This window comes from Ochotona curzoniae, unplaced genomic scaffold (genome assembly GCF_017591425.1).
Source record: "Ochotona curzoniae isolate NIBS_2020 unplaced genomic scaffold, NIBS_Ocur_1.0 scaffold_2453, whole genome shotgun sequence".
NCBI lineage: Eukaryota > Metazoa > Chordata > Mammalia > Lagomorpha > Ochotonidae > Ochotona > Ochotona curzoniae.
Window position 1 is genome coordinate 27,024,088 of NW_024467094.1, and position 16,343 is coordinate 27,040,430.

Here is a 16,343-nt window from a genome sequence, read left to right on the forward strand (position 1 = left end):
AAACAAATAAAAACAAAAAGAGTTGTTGTCCTAATTAATGATATGTTTCCCTGATACTAAGACAAATAGTGGGTTAGGTGTACACAAATCAAACATGAGGTTTTTGGCAGTACAAGTTGTGTTTTGTTCAGCATAGAACACTCGTGCGTGTATGCTGTTGAGTGTTTACTCTTGATAGCTAACTTGTACGGCTCTCTGCCAGTCACAGGTTGGAGATTATAACAGCCTTTGCAGCTAGGTGACCTTACACAGAGAATATTTCCAGCTAATCCCAGGGCTCCCAAGTAGCTGTTCCTGAGTGCTGAAGCCCCGCCTTTCCAAGTGTTGTTTTCCTTTTTTTTTTTTTTTTTAAGATTTATTTATTTTTTATTGGAAAGGCAGATATACAAAGAGATGGAGAGACAAAAAGAAAGATCTCTCCGCTGGCTCACTACCCAAGTGGCTGCAACAGCCGGTGCTGAGCTAATCCAAAGCCAGAAACCAGGAGGTAGGAGCTAGGAGCTTCTTCCCATGTGGGTGTAGGGTCCCAAGGCTCTAGGCCATTTTTTTTTACTGCTTTCCCAGGCCACAAGCTGGGAGTGAAATGGAAAGTGGAGCAGCCGGGTTATGAACCAGCACCCATATGGGATCCTGGCACATGCAAGGCGAGGACTTTAGCCACTAGGCTACTGTGCCAGATCTTGTAAGTTTTCTTTATCTATCTATCTATCTATCTATCTATCTATCTATCTATCTATCTATCTATCTATCTGAAAAGCAGATGTAGAGAGAGAAGGAGGAACAGAAAACTCTGTTCACTGGTTCACTCCCCGAAAGGCCACAACGGCCAGAGCTGAGCCAATCTGAAACCAGGAGCTCAGAGCTTCTTCCAAGTCTCCCACATAGGTGCAGGGTTCCAAGGCTTTGGGCCGTTCTCCACTGTTTTCCCAGGCCACAAGCAGGGAACTGGATGGGAAGCAGAGCAGCTGGGACACGAACTGGAGCCCATATGGGATCCAGGTGTGTGGAAGGCAAGGCCTTTTAACTGGCCCTGTAAGTGTTCTTTTAAAAGTTCCTGAAAACCAGGCACAGATTGCAGATTTTTCAAAGTCCTCTTGTATTTCTGTCCAACAGCCTGTCTGCCGCCGCTCAACCGGCGTAGGCTGTCCCAGTGTGGCCAGTCCTCCTCTGCCTCCCCGCTGATGGGCTTATGTTCTCTGCTTTGTGGTAACAGTGTCTGAAGACTTTCATTACCATCTGTCTCGAGCAGTGTTATTTCTTCTTGGTTCCCCTTGGACTCAACCACTTTTCTAAATCATTGTTATTTGCCAGCAGTCATTGTTCCTTGAGAAATCCTTTCCCAACATTCTGCATCTACATCACCAGATTGCTTTTCAGTCCCCCAGTACCATGCACAAAATCCATCAGCAGAGGGCGCTAAATAAGAGCCAATGAGTCCCTGATGTCTACAAGCCCTGGAATAGTGTTAAACTTGGACCCTAATTTCAGGTTACCGTACCATGATTTGTAAGTGTTTGAAAGAAATAATTTCACGTCATGTTTAAAGACCTAACTGATAAGCATGCACATTAAAGAACTCGTCTGCTACTTAAGTTTTTTTTTCTTTCCTGTTGTTTCTGCTCTGCAAGTTTGTTACATCGGCAAGCTTTTACAGGCTGATGGGGTGAGGTCCGGGAAGACTCCTGCGGTGCTAAGGACTGTGGATAACCCATTCCAAGCTTCCAGGATGGACTTTTTCTAGTGAACTTTTTTTTGTATTTTGTTTTAAGCATACGTATCTTAATTTCAGTTAGCAGACTTGAAGAAAGAGAAGCAGAGCTGAAGAAGGAGTATAATGCATTACATCAGAGACACACGGAGGTACGTTTCCAGATTATTCTTACTGTGCTAGTAGTACTGCAACAGAAATGGACTTTAGAAAGCATGTCTTGATTTCTAAAACAAACCCAGAATATTTCTTGGGGACTGTTTCCACAAAGCAAACGTAATGTGACATTTCCCTAGTTAGCACATATTTTCTTGTTTTTCACCTGGAGTTTAACTCTTCATTATTATACCACAGTTGTTGGTAAGGCAGTCCCTGTTTGTTTCCTTGGCTGGTGTGGGTGTAAAGATGAGAGAACTTATTTGCCTGGTTACCAGTGTAGAAATAATAGTAGGTAAATTATTGACAAGGATCTCTATATTTATAATCTAGCATATAAGAGCATAAGTTCATCACAAATAACAAGCACATTACAGTGTGTTAAATCCAAATGACTTCAATAAAGTTTTTATAAAGATTTTAATTAAAGCTTTAATTAAGGTTTTCTGCATGAGTTTTCAGTATTTGAAAAGCAGAGAGAGAATGAGAGACAGAGATCTGCTATCCTCTGGTTTCCTCCCCAGCTGCCCGCCGTGCCCAGGGCTGGGCCCAGCTCAAGGGAGAAGATGAGACTCAGTTTGGATTTCCCACCTGGGGAGCATGACCTGCTGCCTTCCAGGGTACACACTGGCAGGCAGCTGGCCTGGAGAGGGGAGCTGGGACTAGAACCCGTGCACTCGGATAGCAGAGTGCAGGATCATGACTTGATAGAGGCTCATACAGTTTTTAAAAAATAAGAAGTTTCACTGCACTCAATTTGATTTTCTTTGGAGTAAGTAGGGACACTGTCTTGGGGAGGGGTTCACATTTCTCTCTGGTGGCCCTGGCAGGTGAGATTTGGTAATTACTACCGTAACTTATTAGCCATACCCAAAACATGGAGTGCCTCAGGGTTGATATGCAGTGGTAGAGTGAGCTGCCTGGGCCCACAGAGCCTGGGGAAGACAGGAGCAGGTTGCACGATAACCTGTCAGTAAGTTAGGGGAAAAAAATTCCTGCTCCCCTTCCCCTCCCCCCCAATAATGCATGGCATTTGAGGGTATCAGGAGTATTACAAAGCAATGGATTGGGGCCAGCATTTGGCACAGTGAGTAAAGCTGCTGCCTGTGATGCCAGCATCCCATATTGGCTTTTGTGTTCCAGTCATCTCTACCTCTGATTCGCCCCTTGCTAATGGCCCTGGAAAAGCAATGGGAGATGTCTCAGGTGTTTGGGCCTCTGCCGTCCCTGCAGGAAACCTGGAAGAAGCTCCTGGCTCCTGGCTTTGGCATGGCACAGCACTTGCTGTTACAGCCATGTAGGAAATGAACCAGTGAATGGAAGATCTATTTTTCTTCCTTTTCCTCTCTCTGATTTTCAAAATAAATCTTAAAAAATAAGTGGATTGTAAAAGCCTATTGTTATCTTTACAGTATTTATTTCAAAAGCTTAACAATGACCTGTCCATAGTGTTTGCTAGTTCTAATACTTACAACTATGTTTGAGGAATATTGCTATATTCCATAAATGATTAGTAGTGATGAATTATGAATAGTAAATGAAATTCTAAACTTTTGAATAATTATTGAATTATGGTGTTAAATTTCAGTATGTATAAAATATTTCCATTGTCAGAAAGCTGAAGTCTCTTATTTTTTCCATATTTATTTAATGAAAATCAAAAAGAAATACCTACAGAAAAAAGCTTGACATTAGCTTCAAGTTAAAAGATACGGTAATTTTAAAGAAAGATGTATTTTTATTTGAAAGTCGGATTTTATATAGAGAGAAGGAGAGATAGAGAGGTCTTACATCCACTGATCTGAAGTAGGGAGCCAGGAGCTTCCTCTGGGCTTCCCACGTGGGTGCAGGGGGCCAAGAGCTTGCGCCAGTTTCCCCTGCTTTCCCGGGAGCATTGACAGGGAGGTTGAATCGGAAGCGAAGCAGCTGGGTTCAAACTGGAGCCAATATGGAATGCCAGCATCACAAGTGGAGACTTAGCCTACTACATCAAAGCGCTGGCCCCATGCTGCAGTCCTGGAAGAAGAAAAGATCTCAGGAAAATCTTAATGGCCAAGTCAGAGAGCTGGGCATATCCGCTCCTGGGGCACATTTCCTGTGGGGCACAGACCCCTCCTTCGGCAGCTCCTGGTACCCGTGCCGATATGTTCATTTCTTTTGTGTTTGCCTCCAGGGAGGCTTATGTAACACAGAGATGGCTGCTTTGAAATGTGGGTCTGTTCTACTATCTAGCCTACAATTTTCTGTGTTTATGGAGATGCCATTCAATTAGCAATTATAAATAGCTATCTAATGCTGAAGAAGTAGGTGCCCTTAAAGGTAAGCTCTGGAAACCCTCAGGGAAAGGAAATCTGAAAATTTAACCTTAACTTCTTCATTATTACTTCCAAAGAAGGGAACATCTTTCGCAGGTGCAAAATAGTGGCTCAAGTAGCCCTTTATGCAATACATTGCTTACTGCTTAGGGAGACCTACTATGACTTCTTTTTTCTAAAATTTGTTATTAATTATTTATTTTTTGAGAGACAGAAAAAGCAGGCTCCCATCTGCTGGCTCATTCTCACAAAACCTGCAATGGCAAAGGACAGGTCGGAGCCAGGATCCAGAAACTCAATCCTGGTCTACCACGTGGGTGGCAGGAACCCAGTTACTTGAACCATCATTGCTGCTGCTGAGTCCATATTGGTGGGAAACTGCAGCCAGGAGCCGGAGCCCAGTCAATATTGGACCCAGCCACTCTGAATGGGAGCATAGGTGTCCTAGGTACGAGCTAAGCACTTGCCCTCTAAGGCTCTCTCTCTCTCACAGTTTATTTATTTATTATTTTTAGATTTATTTACTTTGCAGCCTGATACAATAACTCAACTGGCCAATCCTCCCCTTGCAAAGTCCTGGGATCCCATATGGGCACCATTTCATGACCTGGCCACTCCACTTCCAGTCCAGCTCCCTGTTTACGGCCTGGAAAGGCAGTGAAGGATGATCCAAAGCTTAACTCTGTGGGAGATCCAGAAGAAGCTCCTGGCTCCTGGTTTTGGATTGGTTCACCTCCTACCATAGTGGCCATTTGGGGGGTGAGCAAGCAGGTGGAAGATCTTTCTCTTCCAATAAAAATAAAAGGCAGATTTACAGAGAGAAGGAGGGAGAGAGACAGAGAGATCTGCCATGCAGTGGTTCACTCCCCACATGGCTACAACGGCCTGAGCTGAGGCAATCCGAAGCCAGGAGCCAGGAGCTTCATTTGTGCTCCCATGTGGGTATTCGGGGACAACTACTTGAGTCATATGTTATTTTTCCAGGTACATTAGTAGGGAGCTGGATTGAAAGTGAAACCATCATGTGGGATGCCTGCATTGGAGGTGGCAACTTGACTTGCTGCACAGGAATGCCCTTTGAGTCCTTTTGGATGATTCCAAATTTTGGTTGCTGAACCGGCTCCTTAGAACCTGTGAATCTAATGTGCATCTTTGAGAACATTGAGAATTACAGTTCTGCGACCAAGAGGCATGGGGCTGGTGGACACAGTAGTGTCTAAAGAAATCTAAAGAAAGTCCCATTTCACTGCCTCACCTTTCTTTTAAAAAAAAAAAATTGTTTAGGGCCCAGTGTGGTAGCCTAGTGGCTAAAGTGCTCGCATTGAACGTACCAGGATCCCATATGGACATCGATTCTAATCCTGGCAGCCCCGCTTATCATCCATCTCCCTGCTTGTGGCCTGGGAAAGCAGTCAAAAACAGCTCCAAGCCTTGGGATCCTGCACCTGGATGGAAGAACTGGAATTGGCTCCAGGCTCCTGGCTTCAGATTGGCTCACTTCTGACTGATGTGGCCACTTGGAGAGTGAATCATCAGATGGAAGATCTTCCTCTCTGTCTCTCCTCCTCTCTGTATATCTGACTTTCCAATAGAAAAAAAAATTTAAAGAAATTATTTGAGATGTGAGAAAGCAGAGCTTCCATCTACTGGTTTATTTCTCAAATGCCTGAAGTTGTGCAGTGTGGGCTAGGCCCGATCCAGGTCTCCCTTGCTGGGACTGGAAACTAACAGCCCGAGGCATCAGCTGCTGCCTGCCAGGGTGTGCACTGGCAGGAAGGTAGAATTGGCAGCAGAGGGAAGGTTTCAACCCAGAAAGTCTGATGTGTCCTGACCACTGTTTCAGACGCTGACCCTTTGCTCTTTTTTCTTTCTGTCCAGGGCGACACTAGTCTTGCCCGTCCACTCACTGCTACTGCTACTGCTACTTCTTCTTCTTCTTCTTTTTTTTTTAATGATTTTTATTAAAAAATCAGAACTACATTGTGAAGACCTGAAATTAAAACTTAAATTTTTATGGGAAGTGTATTTATTTTACTTTTGTTCATTTATAGAATATAACGCGTATTATTTTATTTCGGATGCCAGGAAATGTTTTCCAGTGTGGGGTTTTCTTGTGGGTGTCAGGAAGAAAAGACAATGAGCTCATTGCCTGCCCGGAGGGCTAAGTGAAAGGGCGGAGAGCGGTGCCAGTGGGACCGGGCTCCAGGGCTCCGAGGGTCTCGAGGGTCTCGTAGACCTGAATGCTGGTCTCAAGACTAAGATTAGAAGATGGTTAATCATTATATAGTAGGGCATATGCTGTTTTAACCTCTGTAAACTGGAGCTTATCTGTAAGGATTACAATATAAAGATTAACTGGAAAGTGACTAACTGGAGTGGCCTATTACAGCCAGAGTTCCTCCATAAAGGAGAGCTTCCTTTTTTTTTTCTTTTTTCGCTGCTCATTAGTGATTAGTTGGTTGGATCTCTGTAATTTCATTAGATGTGGAGCACATTGTATCTGCAGTTACTTGAGCTCATTGGAGGAAGGTCAGAATTCTGCATTTTCTGAAGTTTCCATTGTTTTTTTTCTAAGAATTTAAAACAATAATTTAGAATGAAGTCTTAGTGGCAGAACTGTGCTTTCAGTTCTCTATGTTAAATGAGTAGACCACTCTAAATGCATTCTGTGGGACATTTTGGTTTTTTTCGTCTGAATGCTTAATGAAACTTAGATACTTCTGTTTGAAGAAGCAATTCATATGATTACTGCCCAGGAGAATTCAACCCAGGTTTTCTAAAACCTTAAATTTAAGTGGACATCCAATAATTATTTTGTGATACTAGTCTGAGTTTAATTTTTTTTTCCCCAAAATTTTTCTTGCTACAAGAAAACAGCTTGGTATTCTTTTTAAGGATTTATTTGATGAAAGAGTTACAGAGAAAAGAGAGGGAGAGAGAGGTTTGGTGTGTGGCTGGGGAGGATCTTCCCTCTGCTGGCTCATTCCCCAGCTGGCCATAACAGTTGGTGCTGGACCAGGCCAAGACCTGAGGCTGAAGCTCCTTCCAGGATTCACATGCAAGTGGCAGGGACCCAAGCACTTTATCTGCTGCTGCTTTCCCAGCCACATTAGCAGGGAATTGGATCGGAAGTGGAACAGCTGGGACTTGAACCGACACAAAATTGGGGTATGGGTATTGCCCGTTATGGCTTTACCTGCCAGCAGTATCTTCCGGCTAGTTATTATTATTTTTTAAAGATCCATTTATTTTGATTGGAAAGGCAGATATATAGAATGAGAAAAAGACACACAGAGAAAGATCTTCCATCCGCTGGTTCACTTCCCAAGCTGCCACAATGGCAAGAGCTGAGCTGGTCTGAAGCCAGGAACCAGGAACTTCCTCTTGGTCTCCCATGCAGGTGCAGGGTCCTGAGGCCTTAGGCCACTCTGGATTGCTTTCCCAGGCCACAAGCAGGGAGCTGGATGGGAAGTGGAGCAGCCGGGATTAAAACCAGTATGCATATGGGCTCCTGGTGCATGCAAGATGAGGACTTTAGCCACTAGGCTACTGTGCCGAGCCCCAGCTTGTTTTTGTATCAGGAAGTCAAAAATAATATTTGTAAACCTGCAAAAATAGTCTTTTAATTAGGTTAAGAGAAAAATAAAAAGTGTCAATTTAAGGTTTCCAAAAATATTTTTGTATTTTATATCTGATCTTATGTTCATTCTGATAATATTTCTTATTTGGGTTTTTTCTTTTATTGCACCTGCTTTAATATAATCATTTGTTCAGTTTTCAATTTAAAAATTAAAAAACCTTTAAAAATCTCAATTTTTCTACAAAAAAAATCTTCGGTGAAAGTATGCTTTTTTAAAGGCAAATTGAAAGGCTTAGTGGGTTAGTCTGCCTGCTGGCAGCAGCTCTGGTTTGGGTGATCTGCGTGCAGGCTGCTCCAGTTCCAGCCCAGCTTCCCGGTAAAGGCCTGGGAAGCAGTAGAAGATGGCTGCGTTGCTTGGGCCTCTGTGCCCCGCTGGACATCCGGAAGAAGCAACTGGCTCCTGGCTGTGGTTTGACCTAACCCCTGCCATTAAGGCAGTTTGGGGAGTGAACCAGTGAATGAAAGATCAATCTTTCTCTTTAAATAGATCTTTAAAAGGTAAATTTAAAATTTTTATTTAGAAGTTTACTGTCAGTTGCCCAGAGTTATAGCATGGTAAGTAAAGTGCCATCTGCATTGTTAGCATTCAATCGAGGTATTAGCTCAAGTCCAGCTGCTTCACTTTGCATCTGGCACCCTGCTTGCTAATGGCCTGGGAAAGCTAAGGAGGCTGGCCCAAGTCCTGCCCCTCTGCTGCTCCTGCAGAAGGCTTGGAGGAAGCTCCTGGTTTCCCTCTGGCCCAGCCCTGGCTGCCGTGGCCAGTGCAGAGTAAACTGACGAGGGAGGACTTCTGTCTGTGACAACATTTCAAATAAATAAATAAATACACAAAAGTTAACAAAATAAAGGTAAATAAATAGAAGTTTGCTTTTCGTAATTACTTAATATGCCATAATATACATTTTAATTTGAGATTCAAAGTCCGGGCCTGGTGCTGTGGCCTAATGGCTACAGTCCTCGCTTTGAACACTCCAGGATCCCATATAGGCACCGGTTCTAATCCCAGCAGCTCCACTTCCCATCCAGCTCCCTGCTTGTGGCCTGGGAAAGCAGTCAAGGATGGCCCAAAATCTTTGGGATCATGCACCAGCGTGGGAGACCTGGAGGAGGATCTGGGCTCCTGGGTTCAGATCGGTGCAGCACCGGCCGTTGTGGTCACTTGGGGAGTGAATCATGGGACAGAAGATATTTCTCTCTGTCTCTCCTCCTCTCTATCTGACTTTGCAATAAAAATAAATAAATCTTTAAAATAAAAGATTCAAAGTCCATAATAATATAGGTAAAGTTTAGTAACTTTCATGTTACAATATTAAGAATTCAAATAATATCCACAGGAAAGAAAACAAATCTTCATATTTTCACCTTTAAAATGCTAATATTTTATTTCTTGTTTTTAAAACTTTTTTGTTCGTGTTAGTATATTTAATAAAAAGTCTTTTGATTTAATGTTTGATATTTGTTGTCATTTTATATATCAATTCCAGATTAAGAATTCTAAAAAGTAAAATATAGATTATCAAGAATCAAGTAGGGCCTTAGAATTTCTTGACAATTTATGTTCTTTTAGATTCCTGAAGTTTTCAATTCCATATTCAGCTTGCCAACCATGATTCCTCATCTGATATTCAAAGTGTTCTGTTTTTTTTTATTTGTATTGATTTGTTGCTGTTATTATAGATGATTTTATTACATAATGGTAATGGCCCTAGAAACCCAGCAAACAAAAGAGAGTATTTTTAGTATTCTTTCAATTAAGTCTACAGGAAGAAGTAGTACATATAAGGTGTAAGATTACTTAGTTAAACCGAAAATTACCTTTACTCTGTAAATGCCTTTTAAAATGGGAACGATCAACACCAAGGAAGTGGTTTCTCGTATTTCATCCCGAGGATCTGAGTTCCTGGGGTCCCTGTTGTTTTTAGTTTGTGACATTTTACTGCCTCCTGCCCAATAACTGAATACTAATTGGTATTATTCGATTCATGAAATATCGCGTGTTGTTTAAAAAAAAGTTTTTTTTGTGACTTTAAGCACGATAATTGGCAACTATTGTTGTGGACAACAGCATTCTGAAATGTAGGCATTTGTACATTCTTTTGCTATTAACCGACTTTTTATTCACTTTTTAATTATGGGATTATGAAGTCTGGTAAATTAAAATGTGCTACAAAAAATGTTTCCCTTGTTGTAAGATTATCTTTTTATTTCAGGTAATAATCTTACCTTTTGTGTATTTTTTCCCTTACAATACAATAGATGATCCATAATTATATGGAACACCTGGAAAGAACGAAGCTTCATCAGCTCTCAGGGAGCGACCAGCTGGAGTCCGCAGCTCACAGTAGGATTAGGTAAGCTTTGTTAGTGGTTTTGCCTTGTGAAAAAGTGAAATAAATTCGCTGTTTGTTTTTCTTTTCTGTTGTTCTCTGGTTTTTAATTCTGGACTGATCGTTTGGCTGATTCCAAAAGCTTTGTACTATGGTTAAAATGGTGTGGGAGAGAGTAGCATGCTGATCGTTTTATGATACTTAATGGAGATTACACCACTTTCCAAATTGTCTAATTTGAAGGAATGCTGAAAACTTGTCAGTTCTATTGTAAAATTGATCCTTTTTGTTCCAGAGAGGCATGTGTGAAAGGGTTAGCTTGCCATCTGTTTGATGTAGGAGTGTGAATAAATTATGTAGATCGCGGGGCATTGCAGCCAATGGGCTAAGCCTGGACTCTCGGTAGAGGAAGATAGTTAATAGGCTGCCCGCCGCTCTGGATTGCTGCATAAATGCTGGGAGCAGCAGCTCTATGGTTATGAGGTGGGCCGAGCGGGATGACGTCATCGCCCGGGAGCTGCTGCAGGATGGAGTGGAGAGCTGCTGCTGATGGCATTGTTTTTGTGGCCGCATCTGAATGACAGATCCTCACTACAAAGATAGCCCTTTGGCCCCCCGTGTAGGCCTCCTGGTCCGGGTGTTTCACCATGCCAGCGCAGCGCCATGAGTCCTGGATGCATGCTGCTGTTGGTGTTTGGCTTTGTTGGCGGGGCGGTGGTCATTAATTCGGCTATATTAGTATCGCTGTCTGTTTTACTGCTCGTGCACTTTTCTTTTTCTACCGGTGTGCCAGCTCTGACGCAGAACCTGCCAAGGATACTCAGGTACTCAAGGGGCTCTCTTAGAAGCCTGCATGTAGCAGGCTTTCTTTCCTTCTTAGCTCCCCAGCTCTTGCTTTGTAACCATTTCCGTTGCAGATTGAAACAATGGAAAATAGCCTGAAGCTAGGGTTTTGGGTTCTTATTTGTAGTCATTTCTCATCTATCACGTAGGAATACAGCTTTGTGTTTGGAAACCATGAACCAAAGAGAAGGATTTTCGTGTGGTACTTAAGCGAGCGCAAGGTCAGAGTGGTCTTGTTTAAGCAGAATGTTTCGTAGTATAGGGAGAGCAAGAGTTGAGCACCTGGTCCAAATGTATACAAGCTCTGTGCTTAGTTTCTGAGTCTTTAGGGGCAAATATCTTTTATGCTGAGACTTAAAATTGATTAGACACAGACTGTGGGTTTATTTTGTCCTAATTTTTTGTGATTGAAGCAGGCTCACATAACATTTTATCAATTTTTATATAGCAACTCCTGAGAACTAAAAATTTAAATATTTTCCTCCTAAAACAAAATAAGAAAGTGAATGAGTTTAAACTTTTTAGGGCGAAGAATACATTTTCCCCTTTTATTTATACATCAAAGTTGTGAATTCTTTACAAAGCCTATTCACTATTGTTTTGTCAGATGTCGCCCTTTCTTTTCTTTGTAGTCTTGGGTGACAAATACCCAAGCTTGTTTGTGGGGGTGGTCATTAATCTCTCTAGCTTTACTGCTGCTCTTTGGGCCTGTGTCCCGTGGGAACCCATCTGAAAGGTTTAATGTTTAAGCTTCTTTTTGTTTTCTAATTCATCAAACTAAAAGTATCTGATTTGTTTTTTTAACTTGTCAAACTCCAAGTATCTGTTCGGATTTCTGCTTTGTGCATGGTTTCAATGAAGCTCAGACGGTGCAATTTTTATTTATGATTTGTTGACAAAAAGATTTAAATCCTGGTTTTGGACTTAGAAAAATCAAGGAGAACTAAAGTAGTGAATTCCATCAGCGCTTTCCTTTTTATTTGTAGGCGAGTTCATGTTAGTTTAAGGCTAAATATTGTATTTTGTCTGTGGTCTGAAACTATATGCTTAATTTTTTACTGATTTATAAAGATTAGAAACAATCTTACTACTTTTGTGTATTTCAGCACATAAAAGATTTGTATGTGTAAGTGTATGTTTAGGCTTTGAACAAATTGAAAATACCTGAATTCAAGAATATGTAAAATATGAAGATAAGGTTCATGCTGAGGGGCTGTCTCAGAATTAGGTTCTGCCTGAAAACAAACATCCTGCCACTCTTGGGCCATTGGCAAGTTGCTGAATCTGTCTGTCTGAGTTTGCTCTTCTGAAGACTCTTTCCCATTGGGCCGTTTTAAAAACCAAGTGAGAAGGTAATATTGTGTTAAATTATCATTGGAAGATAGTTTATTATATGAATAAATAATTTTCACAGTCATATATAGATACCCCATTGTTAACAAACTTACTTTAAATTTAACTGGTTTCTTAATAAAGTACCTTGTACCTTGTGATGAAAATTTAGAAGATTGCAGTTGATCTGACTGGAGAAAAAATCATAGTCTTTAGTATTAGGATTAAATTTTGAAAAAGTAGGCAGCTCTAAGAGGGAAATGCTCACGGAGGTACATAACCTGAATGGAGAGGAGTTCCCACTCTGCCAGCTGCTAGTGCCTAAAGCCTCTGAGCACAGTTTTTACCACTCTGAGAACTGAGGAAACAACCCGTATCTCCTCGTAAAGGTGAATGATATTGTGTAGGTAAGAAATGCAGCTCAGCATCTGCTACATGGTGAATAGTCAATAAGTGTAATCATTAATCCTGTAAAAATGTAAGGTAGATCTTCTCGTTAATGCATTAAATGCGATTGGAGCCAAATGTTGTTTCAAAAATGTATTTATAGAATGTTTGAGAACGTATGTGAACTAAATTTGAATTCCCAACTTAAAAATAAATATATGGAACCAAGACAACTAAAAACTGTATATTTGATAGCTTTGTTTCTAGACAGTAATAGCAGATGTTTCACTCCGTGAGTTAAATCTGCTGCTTGGTGTTCCTCCACAGGAATGCTATTCTTTGGTTACTTCCCTTCAGTGAGTTTTTCTAAAGTATTTACCATTCAAAACATTAAGCCCAGCATCCTTACCACCATTGCACAAGACCTATGTTTTTGCATTTCAGAGTTTCTTTTTGAAAGTTGAATTTCAATGAACTTTATGTAAATACATGTCTCTTTCTTTCGCTCAACTCTTGCATAATTGATCAGTAAAATAAGAGAGTGTCTAGCTGTCTTACCTTTCCACAGTTGGAATGGTGTGGCCCAGGGCATCACTGGCACTCCTGACAGATGGCTGTCAGGCTCTGAAATCTCACTACACAGCAGTTCTGAATGATTGATGAAAGCAAAATAATGACGTGGGAATCCTACATAGAGCTTTGATCATAAATTTAGTTGACTGAAGTAGGAAAGTAGAACTTGGGTTCATGGAAGATTCCATTCTCTATAGTTTTAAACTTTTTCTGTATATGATAGGTGTGAAGAAAATGAATGTGCATTCATTCACTTCAGAGGGTAACTTAATGACTCGCTTATATTTGGATTTCTCTTAGCAGTGTGATAAATTTGCATGAAGTCTATTACTTCCTTATGGTCTTGCATTTTGGTCTAACACACCTTGCTTTAAACTCAATTTGATTAAATTCCCAACCACTTTCTGTAAAATTGCTAAGATATATTAGAAAGAAATTATAACTCGTGTCCAAGTGTTTAACCTAAAGGAAATGAGTGAAAATCACTGAGTAGCTCTCTTAGATGAAGTAATTAAAACTTGTGTCCAAGTATTTGTCCTAAAGGAAATAAATGAGCAAATAAATGAAAATCATTGAGTAACTGTCATAGAACCTTGGATTTTCAGTTCCAAAATATGTTCCTCACAGATTGGGGAATAAATGTCAGAGTGACAGCTTTTACTTTGTCAAGTATGGGCGTAAAAAGAAATATCTCTTACCAACCATGTCACCATCATTTGATCTAAGAAAGAGTATTGTAATAAGCCAAAAAGGTTTCATTGAAACTTAAGGTCAGCTGTGGTTCTGTGTTAAATGGAAATATGTACATGTGCAATATGTACTGCATTATCCACTAAAATAAATAATGCCCTATGCCGTTGTGTTGTGGAAACTTCATTGTTAATCAGCGTTTAGAGTAACTGATAGAGGCCAAGTATCTTACTGGTTACTCAAGTTTTGTCACTTGGTTGTTCTGACAGCTGTTAATCACAAACTTAGATCTAGTAGTAAACTCCCCTTATTGTGCTACTTGCCTACATTTGAATTTCCTCCCAAATTAGGGAAAGTGTGAAGAAATGTTGCATAATTTTCTCTAAAGAGGAAAATGTTGTTTTAAACCTTAATATCCTTGTGCATATGACTTTGATAAAATGAAGTTTCTTAACCATTTTGCTTCATTTATCTTTAAAAAGGTGTCCTAATAATTTTACTAATCCTTTTCAATGGGGATCAAAAAGCATACATAGCCTTTGTATTAAATGAAGGTGCATTTCAAAAACGGCTTAAATTTCTTGGTTATGAATGTACAAAATAAAAGATGTTTTTAGGACACATTCTTTCACTTTTATAACTTGGTTTGTTTCTATTCTATTTTACGTTCTTTCTAGTAATGCCTGCTTCTCACTTTGCAGTTAGTAGACCAGGATGACCAGTTAGTAGGCTCATTTCTACCCTCTACAAGTGCTTAAATTTGGATCTTCTGTATGTTAACAAAGGTTGTGCTTTTTATGAAAATTGCCATTCTGTCCATTGAAATACTTGAACAAGGCATTGGAAATTAAACAGCTCTTTCATAGAGTGTTTGGCTCATGTTTGGGGGGAAAAAAAAAAACTTGCAATATGTACTGTGCCTGAAAGGAACTTGTATAGTGCTTCTGTGGAAAAACCGAACACAACACAGCTTTCCTGCGTCAGGCGGGATCAAAACCCTTTGAGTTATTTCTGCCATCAGTCAGTAGCCCTAATTCAAAATACACTGATTTTCCTTCAGACAGAATGAAAGGCACACACTGAAGAGGCTTCAGTGAACCTCCAGGGATTAGAGTGAGGATATCCAAGTGCAGAGGCAGTGACTGGGCTTGCTTTCAAAGGAAGAGGCTGCAGGACCCCCTTTGCTAACCTGTGCAGCCCTCTTCTCAGGGGAATCAGAGGCCACCAACTGTCTGCTGGCTGAGAAGCACCTCCCTAACTCTTTCTAAGTAATTTCCCTAGTTGATGTGGGGAAGGGGGTTATTGTAATTTAGGGACTCCTCTAGCTTTGTGTTCAGATGGCAGATAGTGTTGATCCTTGAAAATAAGGGAATATTTGGCTTTTCCTCCTGTTTCCAAATAGAAAAGAACGCCCTATATCACTAGGGCTCTTCCCTCTGCCTGCTGGGGATGGACTGCTCACACCTGATGCTCAGAAAGGCGGCGAGACCCCTGGATCAGAGCAGTGGAAGTTTCAAGAACTGAGTCAGCCACGATCTCATACCAGCCTTAAGGTAAGCTTCATTCTGGTAATGTCATCAGTGTACACTTTGTAAGCTCTTTTTTTTTTTTTCTTTAAAACACATTGAAGTGGGCAGCCAGCATCAGAAAATGTAACTGTTTGCATTTTAGTTTGTATCTTTTTTTCTATTGGAACTTTACCTGAGTTGTCTCCCCCCCCCCCCTTCCTCTTTATTTATTTTTTCGTTATTTTTGACATTCTTTATATAGTTAATTAGGGCAAAAAGGTTCAAGGACTACAGGGAGACTGTTGTTTCCACATTGTTTCCTTCATGTATCAGGTAAAGGGGGAGATAAAGGGAGAAGCCCCATCTGGTCTCCCACCCACTCCAGGTCCCTGATGTGGGGCATGCTCCGAGGGTCTTGCTCAAGTGGTTTTGATAGTTCAACAGTTCTGAATTGCTGCCAGTCTCACCATTCCAAGCACGATGAGGTCGCTGAAGAATCCACTGATTGACATAGTCCATCTTAGAGTCTCGGTTTTCCCTGTTTTTCACTGCCAACATATGGCTGAGGTAGTTGACTTTTTCTGTCCTCTGTCTTTTCATGGTTAGGGTTCTGAGTCTGGCAGTTTGATTGGGGAGATTCCCAAAGAAACTTTGTCTGAGGTGTTCCCAGACTAGATTCTTGTGTGTACTTGCAATAACAGGGCCCGGCACAGTCCATCGCCCCGCCCCAATCAGGTGGTAGTTGCAATTGCTGGGTCAGTTCTGTTTCCAGCCCTGTCTTCCACTGGAACCAGTGGGTGTTGCAGTCCAGCCTGGTTCTGCCCAGCACACACTCGGCCCTCACATAAACCAGTGGGAGCTGCA

At 41.2% G+C, this 16,343-nt stretch overlaps 1 protein-coding gene across 10 annotated transcripts in view; it reads left to right on the forward strand.

Annotated features, from left to right (window-relative positions):
* Window positions 1-16,343, forward strand: part of SPAG9 (sperm associated antigen 9) — a 117,260-nt gene that overhangs the window by 37,990 nt on the left and 62,927 nt on the right. For 6 of the 10 annotated variants that reach the window (XM_041000998.1, XM_041000997.1, XM_041000996.1 and 3 more), the window contains exons 3-5: window positions 1,790-1,860; window positions 10,076-10,170; window positions 15,374-15,524. In XM_041000998.1, the coding sequence (XP_040856932.1) occupies window positions 1,790-1,860; window positions 10,076-10,170; window positions 15,374-15,524 (317 nt within the window). The other 4 variants (XM_041001002.1, XM_041001001.1, XM_041001003.1 and 1 more) reach the window with 2 other exon arrangements.